General features: G+C 60.0%; 1 protein-coding gene across 10 annotated transcripts in view; it reads right to left on the reverse strand.

Moving 5' to 3' along the window:
• Positions 1-1,470: 1,470 nt before the first annotated feature.
• BRD1 (bromodomain containing 1) overlaps positions 1,471-15,791 on the reverse strand; it is a 50,161-nt gene continuing 35,840 nt past the window's right edge. For 3 of the 10 annotated variants that reach the window (XM_071219120.1, XM_058308959.2, XM_004458171.5), the window contains exons 8-13: positions 13,647-14,138; positions 6,725-6,860; positions 5,044-5,171; positions 4,155-4,264; positions 3,694-3,848; positions 1,471-2,619 (exon numbers count right to left, since the gene is read on the reverse strand). In XM_071219120.1, coding sequence (XP_071075221.1) covers positions 2,436-2,619; positions 3,694-3,848; positions 4,155-4,264; positions 5,044-5,171; positions 6,725-6,860; positions 13,647-14,138 — 1,205 coding nt within the window. In that variant the 3' untranslated portion in view covers positions 1,471-2,435. The other 7 variants (XR_011650338.1, XM_058308961.2, XM_058308962.2 and 4 more) reach the window with 7 other exon arrangements.

Genomic DNA, 15,791 nt, shown 5'->3' on the forward strand with positions numbered 1-15,791 from the left:
GTAGTTTTCCTTTCTTGTTCCCTCCTGACAGCCTCCGTGTTACCCAAATGTGGCCAGTCTCAAAGCCAAACTCAGGATGTAAATGCAATGCCTTCCCCCCAGGGTGGGACATGACACCCGGGGATGAGCCTCCCTGGCACCAAGGGATCACTACCAAGTACCAGCTGATGACGTAACTAGAAAATGACCTTGAATTAAAGGTTCAACGCAGACCAACAGAATATCCCTGTCTACATATAATAACAGTAGTTAAAAATGCTGTTTGACCTAAAGTAAGGGGGAAATAGGACAAATGAGTTTATATGGCTATGAATCTCTAAAAAAAAAAAAAAAAAAAAAAAAAGAGTATGTAGGTTGTCAGAAGGATTGCCCTTATGCACACCTGAGCAGAGTCTAAGAGACAGATAAAGCAGGTACAACCCCAGGTATTGGTTTTTTGAGGGCTAAAGAGACCCACGGGTTCTATGGTCATGGCAGATGGAGTTCACTGCCATGTCAGTTGGCCCTTCTTTGGAGCTGGTGTTTCTGTGTGATGGAGCTGGACTCAGATGGGATCTCTTTTCACAAGACTTTCATGCTACTTTACTGGAATTGTAGTTGGTGCTGCGGTTTAAGATATATCTAGGGGATGTGAATCTCTGGACTGACAATATGATAGCCAGGCCCTGAGCCTCAACAGACTTCAGCTCCTACACTCTTATTTATTGGACTTACCCCACTCAGCTAACATGGAATTGAAGAATGTCAACCACCACACCATGGAGCCTAGAGTGCCTACAACTGAAAGCAGGAGGATTGCAGCCAGTATCCATGTGGAATCTAAGCCCCCTCTTGACATAGATATGGAATGGACACAACCAAGCCAAGGTCCATAGGAAGGAGGAATACAGTAAGGATTAGAATGGACTTAATGATATTCTATTCATGAACTATTGTGGTTAATAATCAAGAAAATGTGGCATTGGTGTGGAAAAAGTGGCCATGGTGGCTGCTGGGTGCGGGGAATGGGAGGAAGAGATGAGATGCGGAGGCATTTTCGGGACTTGGAGTTGTCCTGAGTGGTGCTGCAGGGACAATTGCTGGACATTGTATGTCCTCCCATGGCCCACTGGATGGAACATGGGAGAGTGTGGGCTATGGTGTGGACCATAGGCCATGGGGTGCAGTGATGCCCAGAGATGTACTCACCAGATGCAATGTATGTGTCATGATGATGGGGGAGAGTGTTACTGTGGGGGGAGTGGTGGGGTGGGGGCGGTGGGGGTGAATGGGGACCTCATATTTTTTTAATTTAATATTTTAAAAATGAATAAATAAAATCGAATTTAAAAAAAAAAAGTAATAGGTTAAAATCAGGCATTTCGACCAAGCCCAGACCAAGTCCAACCCCTGCTTTCCTGTGCGGGGGCTGCCCTGCCACACCCAGGTTCCCAGCCCAGCTCTTCAGTGATGGAAGAAAAGAGGGTCCACAACCATCCAAATCTTGACTTTATTTTTTAATATAAAAAATGCAATTTTGAAACCCGCCCTACTTTTCCCCCCTAACATAATGCTTTACTTCTTAAAAATAAAAATAAAGTACTAATTCTATATACATCACATGTACCATACAAAAATGTATCCAAAGTCTCTATTGCTACCAAAGTGTTCTAAATTAAAACGTTACAGAAAGCCCCTCGTTGTAAACAGAAGATTACAAGTTACAAAATCAAAGTACACACAAGCCATCGAGTCATTTGTACAACGACGCTAATACATCTTTCTCCCAAAGCAAGGTGGATTCGTATGTGCCTGTATAAAAATGCATATCAATATAACTTTGCAAATTTATTTTTCATTATAAAGCAAATGAATACACTTTCTACAATAAATAACCCGCTGGGAGGTACGCCCGGGGTCTGGGTGGGCGGAGGGGGCTGGGCCAGACAGCACAACCGAGAGGGACAGGCCCGCGCCGCCCCAGAGCGCTGCCCGACAGGGCGGCGGAGCGTTTTTGGTGATTTGCAAGTGATGTGCATGACATCAATTTATTCTCCATCTCTTTCCACAAAGTACCATTCAAAATAATGTCATTTCTTTCTTAAAATACACATTTGTCACTGTAAATTTACACCCATCTTATTAAATAAGTGGCACTCTGTGTAAAGAGTATGATTTACAAAATTACCAAACATTCAAAAGTCTTTAAAAAAAAGCTACCGATCAAAGAAAGTGATAGAGCAGCACCATCCGGTGGTGCGGGGCCGACGCTCGCCGACGGACCCGCGTCGTTGACGCAGCACGCTGAGCCGGGCGGTGGTTTCACAGAGAAAACAGGAAAATAAACCCCCCTCCTCCAGGGAAAAAGAATTAAAGACTACGACTGGAAATCAGAATAAGTTAACTTCTGGACAATGTACAGTATGTACAGGCGATCGGCAGCGCGGGCGCCCAGCCTAGTCGATGTCGCTGAGGTCGCTGGCCGGCTCCCCGTGCACGCGGCTCAGGTGGCTCATGGCTCGGTCGAAGGCCACCCTCACGGCCTTGCGGATGCTGGAGTTCCTGCCTTCCATCATCTTCAACTTGTCTATCGTCTCGTCGACGCCGAGCGGAACCATTTTAGACTTGGGGAGCCATTGCCTTTGCGAGACAAAAGAGAAGGGGTGTGAGAACCACCTGCAACAGCCTTGCGCCCCCCCACACCCTCCCAGGGTGGCTGTCCAGGAGGCCCTGGGGCCAGCAGCTCCAACGCCTTTGGGGCGGCTCCCCCGCGAGGCACACGCAGGCACACGAGCGCATACATGCTCTCACGTGCACACAGTGCACTGGGCCAGGGAGGGGTGGGGAGAGGTGGGGAGTGCTGCGGCGAAGCCGAGCGCAGGGCAAGGGGAGAGGTGGGCACCAAGGCCACCGGGCCACGCAGACCGAACGTGCTCTGGGCGCACCAGCAGCGGCAGCCAAGGCACAGACAGGCAAGAGCTGCTTGTGCCAGCGAGCCCAGCGGAGGAGCCCGACATGCTGCAGAGGTGCCTGCCCAGGCGGGGAGGGGGCCAATGTGAGGGCCTCAGAGCAGACCCTGCCACTGGCCCCGACCTCAGTCACAGGGACCCAAAGCCCTGGGCTCAGTGCCATAGGCCCTGGGCTGCACGTGTCCAGACTGGGGCAACCGAGGCTGGACAGACCGCAGCCCAGCCGGGGTCCAGGAGCAGGGGCTACCAGTGTGATGTCAGGACAGGGGGAGCACGCGGCAGGTGTGATGGGGCTGGTGTGCTCCGAAGGGGCCTCCCGGTGGATGGAAACAGGCACCAGGAGGAGGGGCCCAGAGTCCCCCCAGGCCAAGGGCCTGGCATGTGCAAAGGCCCATGCAGCTGAGCAAGGGGGCGGCTCTGCTGGCATAGCCCCAGGGCCAGGCCACCACGACCCTCCGCCAAAATGGCAGGGTCCCAATCCACACGTCGCCTGACGAACGTGCATGCTGGGAAAAGACAGGCAACCAGGTCTCCTGGGCCACGGCCAAGCAGCCTGCGCACCTGCTCCCAAGCGTCCCTGGGCATGGGGCCCGGACCCGGGAGGGGGAGAGGAAGCAGGCGCTGGAGAGCCAGCCAGGAGCTTGGCGTTCGTCCCCAGGGCCACCACCCGGGCTGCCGCCCAGGCCACTTGGCTGGCCCCGGTGTGCCTCCCGCGGCCCCGGCCACACGCGTGGGCTGCGCTCACCAGCTCCTCTTGTTGTCAAAGAAGAGGACGAGGAACAGCTTCTCACCGGCCTTGGTCTGCATGTGCTCCCCGACCCGGAGCACATCCAGGGGGGGCGCGGGGATGGTGACGCCATTGTGGTGGCCAGGCACGCGGGGCATCTTGGGGTCGATGATCTGCAGGGCACAGGCTGGGTTACCCTGGGCTCCCGCCAGGCTGAGGCCCAGGCAGGGTTTCCAGGAGAGCCAGTCGGCGGCAAGGCCACACACTGCGCTGCGGCTTCGTGGTGGCGACAAGCGCATGGCTGGCCCCCAGGCGACACCCCTGCCCCAGGCTGCTGCTGGGCACTCTGATGGCCACAGGACCCAGCTGCACCCTCTTCTCTCTGGGAAGGCTCAGGACACCCCCTGTGCACACCTCAAGCCAACTGGGCCCCCCCCACCGGCACGGCGCCCCTCCCACCGGCGCGGCGCCCCGCTCACCAGGGCCGGGTAGGAGGGGTAGCCGCTGCACTTGGCCCACACCACCTTCAGAGGCTCGAGCACGGAGGCCGCAGCATCGGTGGAAATCCACATGCCGCTCTGACCGACTTCTGGGGAGAGGGAGGGGGATCAGGGCAGGCGGGGACACCACGCGCCTCCCGCCGGGCAGGGAGGTGCTGAAGTGGCACAGCTGCCCCGCGAGTGGCCCCAGCCACCCTGCAGAGGAGGGGCCGCGGGGTCTGCACGCCCAGCCCAGGCGCCCACTGCCCTGCCACCGCGCACAGCACCTGCCCCGAGGCAGGCCGAACGCCAGCCAGGAGGCGCCGCGAGGCAGGCCCTCGTGGCCCGAGGGAGAAGCGAGGCCACCGGGAAAACAGCCCGGAGAGCCGACGGCCTGTGCCCACCGCCGGCTGCCCCTGCCCTGCCCCTGCCCTCGCTCCAGACCCCCTTCTGAAACCTGCTCCTTTGCACGGTTACCTTCCGGGGGGGACCACTGGGTCAACACACCCCTACTGCCCCCTACACCCTCCCCCAGGGTTCTGCTGACCTGCCCCCACCAGCTCCTTATAGGCCCAGGGGCCCAAGGGGCCGTGACAGCGCTGACAGATGGACCCCACTTAGAGGCAACCAGCCCCGGGCCCCCCCATCACCCCTTTCGGGGACGGCGAGCACAGCCAAATGTGCACGGCAGACGCCAACGGCTCAGAAGCAGAGAGCTGAGCTGCCCGAGCCGAGGCCTGGTTCACAAACGCCAGTGCCTGAGCCCACAGGGCAGTCGCCCCCAGGTCACACACTCGGCGCCGTGAAAACTGTCCACAGCAGAGGCCCCCATGCCAGCAGAGCGTCCACCTGCAAAACTAACCATGCCCGCAAACACGCCTGAGCCTACCTGCCGCGATGCGCGCGGCCTTGGCGTAGTTCCCGTTCTCGATGCAGGATATCAGCTCGCTGCGGTCCTCGAGTGTGTGTCTCCGCACGAGGGCGGGCTTGCCCCTCCCGCACTTGGGCATGCTGAAGCTGCGGAGAGAGCAGTGAGGCGCCTGTGCAGGCTCGCCTCCTGTCCACGACCCCTGCTGCCCACCAGTTCACTCATCAGGGCGGCCCACAGGTGGGGGCTACGCCCCTGGATCTGTCAGACTCGGAGCAGAGTGGGGACTGCTGGGGACACAGGCTGCCCCCCCTCGCCCCAGCCCATCTGGAGAGGACCAGTGGGGTGGGGCCTGGTGGGGGGACTGTGGGGGGTGCCTGTAGGTAGGGGCAGGACCTGGTGGGTAGGAGGGTGGGGGCCTGGGTAAGGGGCGGGGCCTATGGGTAGGGGGGTGGGGCCTGGGGAAGGGGTGGGGCCTGGGATAAGGGGCAGGGCCTGTGGGTAGGAGGGCGGGGCCTGGGGTAAGGACGGGGCCTGTGGGTAGGAAGGTGAAGCCTGGTGGTGGGGGCGGGGCCTGTGGGTAGGAGGGTGGGGCCTGGGGAAGGGGCGGGGCCTGGGATAAGGGGCAGGGCCTGTGGGTAGGAGGGCGGGGCCTGGGGAAGGGCGAGGCCTGGGGAAGGGCGAGGCCTGGGGTAAGGGCGGGGCCTGTGGGTAGGAAGGTGAAGCCTGGTGGTAGGGGCGGGGTCTGGAGAAGGGGCGGGGCCTGGGATAAGGGGCAGGGCCTGTGGGTAGGAGGGCGGGGCCTGGGGTAAGGGCGGGGCCTGTGGGTAGGAAGGTGAAGCCTGGTGGTAGGGGCGGGGCCTGGGGAAGGGGCGGGGCCTGGGATAAGGGGCAGGGCCTGTGGGTAGGAGGGCGGGGCCTGGGATAAGGGGCAGGGCCTGTGGGTAGGAGGGCGGGGCCTGGGGAAGGGCGAGGCCTGGGGAAGGGCGAGGCCTGGGGTAAGGGCGGGGCCTGTGGGTAGGAAGGTGAAGCCTGGTGGTAGGGGCGGGGTCTGGGGAAGGGGCGGGGCCTGGGATAAGGGGCAGGGCCTGTGGGTAGGAGGGCGGGGCCTGGGGTAAGGGCGGGGCCTGTGGGTAGGAAGGTGAAGCCTGGTGGTAGGGGTGGGGCCTGGGGAAGGGGCGGGGCCTGGGATAAGGGGCAGGGCCTGGCCTGCAGTGGGGGTGGGGCATGAGCAGGAGGGATTCAGGGCTCGACTCCCGTGCCCTAAAACAACAAAAGTGTCTCCAGGGCAAAAGGCCCAACTAGAAAGGTTCTGACTAGAGGTTTGGGAGGACACACAACGTCAATTTAATGCTGGGCCCCAGGTGAGCGTCTGCAGGGAGGAGATCTGAGCCCTGCCAGTCCCGCCCCCGCCTTCACCCAGGGTGGAAGACGAGCTGAGTCCCAACCCCAGGTGCCCTGGCAGAGGAGGGAGCGCCGGCCCTGAGGCCAAGGCGAGGCGGGGTGGGGACCTGTGCCTGGTCGACAGGGCAGGGCCGCCCCAGCCTCGCCGCCCTTCCGGGGCACCCCAGGTGCACAAATGCCGCGGCTCAGGCCGCAGGGACCGCCCCAGCACAGTCCCTCAGAGAGGGCGGCAATGCAGGCGGCTGCCCCAGCCCAGCCCGGGAGCCCCTCGGGGAGGCCCAAGGGCGCAGGGCAGTACCTGGCGTCACAGAGGAGGCTGTTGCTGGAGGAGAGGCTGGACTCGGAGGCACAGCGGCGTCGGGGGGCGGCCTTCCTCCCCGCCGCACTGCCCAGCTCCTGCTCGCTGCTCCCATCCCCAAAGCCGTTGGTGAGACCTGCGACACAAGCATGGCCCTGAGCGCCGCCGGTCACGCCGCACCCAGCGTCTCCCGCGCGGGCTTCCCGGGGGCCTGCAATCTCCCCTACAGAGGCGCCTCGCACGGCAGCACCTACTGCGAGCCACCAGACACAGCAGCCCAGAAGCCCCCGCTGCTGCATGAAACAAACAGTAAGTCCAAAGACCCTGTTCCTAGAGCAGGTCAGAAGAAAAGCTGCTCCTCTTACAAAGGAACGGATCAAGACAGGTTCCAAGGAGACCCACAGACCAGGCATGCCCAGGAGGCTCCCCATGGCCGGCCCGTGACATCTGAAAAACCAGCAGAAAAGCCTCGTGCCAGGAGAAAACCACTCAGGTACAAGTGCTGAGAAAACACGTGGAAGCAGTAAGCGGGCTTCCGGTTCATCTCGGCCAGCCCCGGTCAAAGCAGAAGCGCCTGCAGCCTCACACTGCCGTGCTCGCAGGGCCACCCGCCTCAGCCCCGGACCTCGCATCAAGCACCTCCCGTGAAGCCAAAGCCCAGTGGTTTTCAAAGGTTCTCAATACTGGGACAAAACACAACTGCATCCCCTCAATTTTTAAAAAGGGTTTTAATCAACACAAACCACAACAAAAGCAACGAACCAATCGCACCGTGTTCCTCCTGAAACGCCTGCCATGACGTCTGGAAGCAGGAGGGGACTGGCCGAGCTCCTGTACGCACCCCAGCGCCAGGGCGGGGCGGGGCAAGCAGCGCAAGGAAGCTCCTCGCCAGGCCCAGGACCCGCACCCGGGCGCTGGAGGCGGGACTTCCGAAAGAGAACCCCGTTCCCCTGCTGAGCCCATCGTTAAAAGACCAAAGGGAAGCGGACGTGGCCCAGTGGTTAGGGCGTCCGTCTACCACATGGGAGGTCCGTGGTTCAAACCCCGGGCCTCCTTGACCCGTGTGGAGCTGGCCCACGCGCAGTGCTGATGCGCGCAAGGAGTGCCCTGCCACACAAGGGTGTCCCCCGCGAAGGGGAGCCCCACGTACAAAGAGTGCGCCCCGTAAGGAGAGCCGCCCAGCGCAAAAGAAAGTGCAGCCTGCCCAGGAATGGCGCCGCCCACACTTCCCGTGCCGCTGACGACAACAGAAGCGGACAAAGAAACAAGACGCAGCAAACAGACACAGAAAACAGACAACCGGCGGGGGGGGAGGGGGGGGAATTAAATAAATAAATCTTTAAAATAAAAAATAAAAATAAAAGATCAAAAAGCTAAAACTGGCCATTTCCAATGGAAAATGTGTAAGTTTGTAGATAAAGCATCTCCTTACAAACTTTCTAAACGGGGCAGGATTATACAGAGGTTTTTTCACATACTTTGTATTTATACTTTCGTTTATTTTCTTAACGAGCATGAGTTACTTCTAAAGAAGAGAAGTAAATGGAGCCTCAGCAACCAAAAAGTGACACTGTGGAAGCAGAGCAAGGACCGCTGCTCACAGAGGGAACCCCGCGTGGTCTCCTCGAGGCCACAGGCTCAGGGTGGCACCGAGCTCAGGGCTGGGAGTCGTGCTTTGCAGCCAGGACATTCCTGAGCAGCTCCAACTTCACCGCGCAGCGCCCTGGCCACAAAGCCGCACAGGTCCCAGACCCTGCAGGTTTCGCCATGCCCCCCAATGACCTGGCTCAGACAGATGAACAGACGGATGGGCAGAGCCCAGGACCCCAAGGTTGAGAGGCCCAAGAGGACGGATGCTGGGTGCAAACCCAGGCACTCGGACCTCCAACAAACGAACACATCACCAAGTCGGACACGTCACGCAAAGGTGACTGCCGCGAGCCACCTGACAGTGGGCTGAGCCCCCTGCCCACATGTCTGCCCCACAATGTTCCTTCAGACACACCTGTGCCCATGACGCAAAGCGAGGGTGACCCAGACGGTGAGCAGCAGGAGGACCCGTGGGCACGGACGCAGTGCGCAGCCGATCCTAGAGGCGGACTCGGGACCGCGCCTCGCCCACCTGCGACACCAGGTGCCCCGGACTCCACGGGGACGGGCTGGGCCCAGGGGCACGCGTCTCTAGAGGGGACAGCCTCAACCCCCCCCAGCCGAGGAAGAGACGGTGCGGCCGCTGTGGAAAACCGCAGTGGCCCCCACTCCCACGGGGTCAGAGGCTGAGCAAGGACAGACGGCCAACCACCCCCGCAAAAGGTGCCCGTCACCAGAGCCTGGAGCCCCTGGAGAGCCGCATGGACCGCGCAGACGCCGGCAGACCCACAGGCTGAAGTCAGGCTCTGCACAGGGCACCGGGGGAAAAACCCTAGTTCTGAACACTAAAGAAGGGCCAAACGCCCTTCACTCTTCCCAACCCTTTCCTGAGAAGTTACACGATACCGAGGGTGACCAGTTATTTATGTATAAATAATTCTGCACAATCTACAGTTTTTACTGTGCGGTGCCAGGCACAGGGGTAAAACCCCAACGAAAACACAGCCTCCCATGGAGGCTGAGGAGGATAGAGGCTGGGCAGAACTAGGTCTGGGGCAGAGTGGGCAGGGTCCAGCCTGGGGGGCTGCTGGGCTGCTGACACATTCCACGGAGACAAGGGCAGACGGGCCCACTGTGGCAGAGCCCTGGGGCTTTGTCCGTGCACCGAAGGTGAGTTCCGACAGTTCATGCACCTCTTACGAGAGGCACTGACAGTGCTGGCTCAGACAAGGCCATGGAGACCCACTTCCGGGGGCCGTTCCTGCCGTCCCCACACCAACAGCAGGGGGCCCGGGGCCCAGGCGCTGCCCTGAGAGACCCTGAGGGAGCTAAGATGCACGGAGGGCCCCATCCCGAGCACAGGCACGGCAGGGGCTCCCTGGGGGACCTCAACGTGGAGAGTGAAGCCTCTGGGCTCAGAAATCACACACGGGAAAAGCCCAGCGCGCTCCGGACGCGCAGGCTGCACCTGCCGCCCAGTGAGCCACGTCCCCCGGGCAGCTGCTCCTCTCGGCAGGCAACGGAGATGGTGGCTTCCCAGGAGTCCAGGTGAAAGGCTAGAGCCAGCTCCATGGGGAAGCCACAGGCAAGGGCAGCAAGTGAGGGTGCCTCGGCCACAGCAGAGCGGGCCCCCAGGCTGCACAGCATCTCCAAGGGCTCGAGCAGTTTTAGAGGAAGCTTCCAGAGGCTGAGAACCAGCGCTCAGATACAGGAAGCTGGGCCACAGAGTGCAGTGCAACCCCCAGGCCAGGCACAGCCCGTGGTACGAGGGGCAGATGCACGGGACACCCCGGCCCCGAGACGGAGGTCCGTGAGTGCCAGGGACCAGTGGCGCCTTCTCTTTGCCAGCAGTCTCCACCGGCTTCTCGTAAGCACAACATAGGTGGGCCACTAAGTGAAACCCACAGCTCACCTGTGCATTCTGGACATTTTTGTGTGCTTTCAAATCTTTCAACAAAAAATAAAAATACAGCCAATAAGAAGACTCTGCAACGCCCGTGCTCTTGTGGAGAGCAGTCGCAGTCCCAAGCACATGGGCTGAGAAAAGGCAGCATCCTTGGAGCTGCTGCCACCATCAGATGCTCGTCAGGGCGCTGTGGCGGCTGCTGAGAACTCAGACCTTGGCGTGCTCAGGAGCAAGTGGGATTGTCAGAAGGAAAGGAGGGAGAAAAAAGGGGAAACGAACAAAAAGGTGCCAGCGGCTGACGAGGACGGGCTGCAGGTCCTGCACCCTCAGCGCACGGCAGGCGGTGGGTCCTTCGCAAGCCGCAGCACCTGCGCTGCTCCAGAGCCCTGAGCGCCGCAGTGGGGTCTGCGTGTGCTGGCAAGGGGCGTCAGGGACTGCGCTGGGCTCCGGGCGTCCTCCACGCACGAGCATCTCTGCATCCCTCGTAACTTTCGACAGCGGGAGCGCCAAGGCCTGGGTGTCACTCTCGGCGCTGCTTCTGCCAAGCGTCTGACCGACTGGGCAGGCCCGAGGACGGCGGTGGGTGCAGACCTGCTCTGCGTGCGGTGGCGATGGCTCCCAGGTGGCCAGCGGGCACCTCCAACACAGCCCACGGGAACGCCGCGGACTGAGTGATCTTCCCGCGCTCCAAAATGACCGTCAACAGACTCCAGTCCAGGTTGAGTAAGAGAAAATAACTAGGATCCAAAGAGTTAACTACCCAGGATATTAGTAGTTACAATGAGAACCTGGAAAACAGCGAAAAAGCCATTTAGTCTGACTGAAAGGACAAGCCAGTCACTTCCCTGGGCAGCCGGGGAACACTGACCACACTCTTGTCCACACGTGCCCCGCCTTGTGCTCAGCAGGGTCGTGCCACTGGAGTCTCCAGGGAGAGACAGAAAAAGCTGAGCTGTTGGCTTGACCGTCGTTGTTGGGGACAAACTGGTAATCACGGGGAGGGCGATGACCACAGGACAAGCTGGGCGCTGAGGTCGCTTCTGTCGAGAGCCAGTGCCATGACGGCCCACCCCTCCCACAGGCCCAGTGCAAGGCGTGCTGCGCAGCAGCCCCTGTGGGCGGGGTCCACACAGGCCCTGGACGTAGCTGTCTCAGAATGAATGGATCTCTTTTTAATCTACTCAGAGAAATCCCGTACTGCATCGTAGAACACCAGGGAACTTCCCTAGAAGTTCAGAGCACACAAAGGATTTTTGGAAAAAACCAGAAAGTTCAGAATACTTCAAGTCCTCAGACTGCGAAGAAGTGCATTTCGGAGTGAGAAATCCAAGGCGTGCCGAGAGCAATGGAGGGTTCAGGTGAAGTCGTGGGGGCTGGCGGGGACGCAAGACAGGGCAGGCGCGCTCGGGAGGAAGGGCGCGCTGACCGCGCAGGGCTACTAACGCTCTCGGGGCCGCTCAGGGGCGCTGAGGGCTTCGCCACGCGTCCACTGAAATCTACTGCCACTCTGGAACAAGAAAGCAAAAACCTCCATTTCAGTCAGGCTCCATGGGAACGCGCACGCCCCAGCTGCTCTTGCGCCGGCCCCGCGCGCGCCCCACTCACGAGCGGCCAGCAGGACGCCATCGAGCCTCGCTGCTCTGACTGAAAACCTGCTCAGCGCCCCAGGCAAGGGAGCGGAACCGGGGAGGATGCACTTCTGTCCACAAGTCGCAGTCAGGGGTGAGGACAGGAGCCTGACAGGGACCCCCTCCCGACCGGCCAGCCAGAGAACTGGCGCGAGACCCCGGGCCCAGCACAAGATCCGGCTGCTCGGATCGGGGCCACGTGGCGGCAGCTGCCGGACCACAGTCCTGGCCACCCTGTGGGGACACGAGCCACGTGGGGAGGGGAGGAGGGGCCGCGGGCTGCTGCTGCCCCCGGGGCCTGACTCCCCGGGACTAGGGGGACATGGCATGATGGCATGCTAGGAGGGCACGAGGCCGGGCAGGGGCAGCCCCGGCTCCAAGCCGCACGGTCCGCGCTGGGTGCCCTTCGGGGCCTCCATGTCGCTCCCAGTCACAACTGCTGGAACTCCCTAGGGTGCTGGAGAAACAAGGCCATGGAGGGCCAAAATGTAGCTCAGAGAGCTGCCGAAGGGCAAAATAAACGACCATGCCTCCGGTTTCACGTAACTTAAATACAAGAAGCGTTTTCTCGAGATACTGAAAAAACACCAGTGTAAGTAAAGAGAAGTCACGAAAATAACCGTACGTGAGTAGAAAGTTTCTGTAACCCTAACCCCATGTGTGCGACTTCCTATCCTTCAGTCACAGCTAAAACCACGAGGACGGACGACAGAAAGCCACCCCTGCTCTCGGCAACGGCAGGAAGCTCCAGCCGCACCGCCTCGGTGCGGGCAGGGCCACGACACAGGGCAGCCTGCCCGCCCACCACCCGCGCACAGCGGCCTCCGAGCGCTCGCCAGGGAAGCGCAGCACACACGAGCCACACGCTGGCTTCCAAAGAACGAGTAACAGGGAGGGGCTTTCAGAAGAGACCCCGCGCAGAACGGGACCCCGACGCTGCCAACACACGACGGCGAGTGAAGGGAAGGGCGCCTCTCCCGCGCAGGTTTGTCTTCTTCCTACTGGAAACCACGCCCCTTAAAGACCAGGAAGGCTGCGCAGCCTTAGCCCGCCGGCTGCGGCAGGCAGAGCCGCTTCAGTTCCCGAAGCCGCACGAGAGCTGCACGAGGGAGCCGCACGAGAGCTGCAGCCCAGGAGCACGAACTTCCAGGTAAACGGCCTCGGCAAACGCTGCCGCAGAGCCTGGAGTGGACGGGGCACACACCCACACCCTGCGCAGGAGGCAGCGACCCGCCCCTGCATTGACCTGAGAGGCAGCAGGCGTGGGGAGCACGGTAAGACCCAGGCGTGGGCTGCGCACACGAGGCACAGGGCCCCCAGGGCCGCGCTTAACCCGGGGTCCTGGGCCCGGGGTTGAGAAGGCCCTTCCCAACACCAATTAAAGCAGGTGCAGGGACACGGGGGGTGGGGGGGTGCAGGTGCAAGACCCCGGGGGGCCGTGGCGCTCCTGGCACGCCAGTCCCTCTCAGTGCACAAACGCCGGCCGGTGAGAAAGGAAGGAAGAGGACAAGACAAAACCACCACCAGGTCCTCCTGGCCCAGCCGAGCAGGGGAGCCGCCAAGGGGCGCCCAGCACAGCGGCTGGCCGCGGTCGAGGCTTCCGCAGGCATGCCCTGTGTCTCCCCCCGAAACCACTGCTCTGGATGACACCCTGCCAGCGGGCGCCTGTGGCCGCACGCAGCTCTTGGCCATTTCTGGAGGAACCCCGCGCCGCGCCCCAGCAGGAGTGAGGCCCCTGCGCGGCCAGTGCTGTGGCGGCTGCCCCCGAGCGCGTTCCCGCGGCTGCTGTGGCATTTACCTGTGTGCAGGCGCTTTCCCGGGGACTCCTCTTCCGCCTCGGAGTCTCCACAGGTGCTCCGGGACCTTTTCCGTGGCTGCAGAAGAGTCTCCAACCTCGGAAGGACTACAGACAAAAAGGTTTTGGTCCCTAGCTGAGGAGAAGTTGGCTGGGTTTCAGTGTTCTTGGCAGACTTTGGGGGGCTTACGCTTTTCGATTTGCAGAAGAGAACAGAAGTGCGTCTGTTTACATCGCTCCAAGGCTCCGCCCCTGCGGCGGCGGCCGGCTCGCGGCCAGTACCGGCCAGAGGGGCCGCTGCTGGGTGTCCGTTCACCGGCGCTCTCTGAGGGCCGGGGCTACGTGACTCATTATCAAATGTGACTCTTTTGAATAGTTTACTGTGCTCTGGATTGAGTTCTACTGGTCTGAGGGTTGGTGGTTCTGAATTAGTCTCCGGGTTTGAAGGAAGAGGTAATGCATCTGATGGTTCAAGTTTAGGGGGAGATTTATCTCCTGAAAAAATTATAAATAAAGTGATTTTTGAAAACTGATAATTATAAAATCTATTATAAAATTTACTATAAATGTGAAGTCCACCAAAATACTAATTCATTTAAGGACACAAAGCATCACACACAACTGTTGGCTAAGCAAAAAGCGCCCACGGCGGCCCGACCCCACAGGCCACCGGCCCCCTGGGCACGCTGCCCCGGCGTCAGAGCCTGGTAGCGCCCTGGGCCCCAGCCCTCAGGTGCACGACACGACCTTCTGAAACACGCCGGGACAGCGTCTCACGCTGCCAACATTAAGGCGACATTCGAGTTGATGACAATTTCCAGAACCAGCAAGTCACTTACCTTGAGGAAGAAAAGGCGTCTACAGAGATGAAGGCGCTTAACTAACACCCGCGGTGTGAACCGGCAGGTGAGCGAGCACAGGAGAGACATGCACAGGTCACTTCTGACCAGGGTCTCAAGCGCAACGCCAAAACAGTGGAATGGTAAGAGGCCACAGACATTCCCAAGAAAAGTAGCACAGGGACTCCCACTCAGTTTTCCAAATACACAAATGCCTACGTAGTATTCAAAGACCAAAATGAACCTAGAATGTTTTCAGTGTTAAATAAACTCTTTATTAGAGCCTGACTTTAAAAATAAGAACATATTCTTTGAAAGAAAACTATTAAACCTTCTAAAAGAGGCTTTTATAAATGAACAGAAAACTTTCTACGACTTCTCAGCAGGGGAGTGATATGTGGGAGCCTTGTATGACGATACGCATGTTTGTTTCTAAGTTCACAACTTTTACTACACACTTGCTGTTCGTGTGTGTTCACATATGAATGACAGACTTCAACAAAACTTTATTTAAAAAACTAAACAAAAACGCAATCCCCAGCCCAGCAGGGACTGTGGCCTGCGCCCCTGGGGAGGCGGTTGGTCTGGGGTGGGCTGTAGGGCTGGGGGCATCATGAAGCCATGGGGACGGGGGGCAAGGGGTGCGCAGGGACGCCGGGCTGAGACGAGCAGGAACAACCCCCGTGGTCTCAGGAGACCCTTATTTCACTAGTAAATCTACAAATTTTCCTAAAGGCGCATGGAATTTGCAGAATTAGTATTTTAAATTCAAAAAGTCCCTCTGAAAATGAAAAGCTACATAACCTCTAAGCTTCACTTGTGTCTGAGCCACATGACTGCAGGGCACATTTCTCGAGAATACCCAGATGCGTTACTCCCCAAGCGGCCAAGCAAGGGCAGGGCGCGGGGCCGGCGCCTCGCCCAGAAAAGCCCTCGTAAACAGACTCCCTCCCGGCGGGGGAGACCCTTCCGGTGCGGGAACCCAACACTACTGTGCAATGCCCGGACTCCACTTACAAGTCCCCACTGCGGAAACGCTGAGCTCACAGCACACCTTCCGAGCCCTGCAGCTCAGGGAATAAGGCTTCCAAGCACCCGGGAAGCCTGGCCCGACGGGGCCGGCAGCGGCGGGTACTGCCCCCAGGCTGCCGTGGGCACACCGCACTGCTGCCCCAGCCGGCAGCCTCCGAGGCACACAGACTGGCACCCCCAGCGCAGGCCGTCTCCTCTCCTGCCCGGGACCCCAGCGCAGGCCATCCTGACCGCCTCACACAGTGCCCCGCGCGTCCCGACCACACCCACGGGCCCA

Source organism: Dasypus novemcinctus, chromosome 12, assembly GCF_030445035.2.
Source record: "Dasypus novemcinctus isolate mDasNov1 chromosome 12, mDasNov1.1.hap2, whole genome shotgun sequence".
Taxonomy (NCBI): Eukaryota; Metazoa; Chordata; class Mammalia; order Cingulata; family Dasypodidae; genus Dasypus; species Dasypus novemcinctus.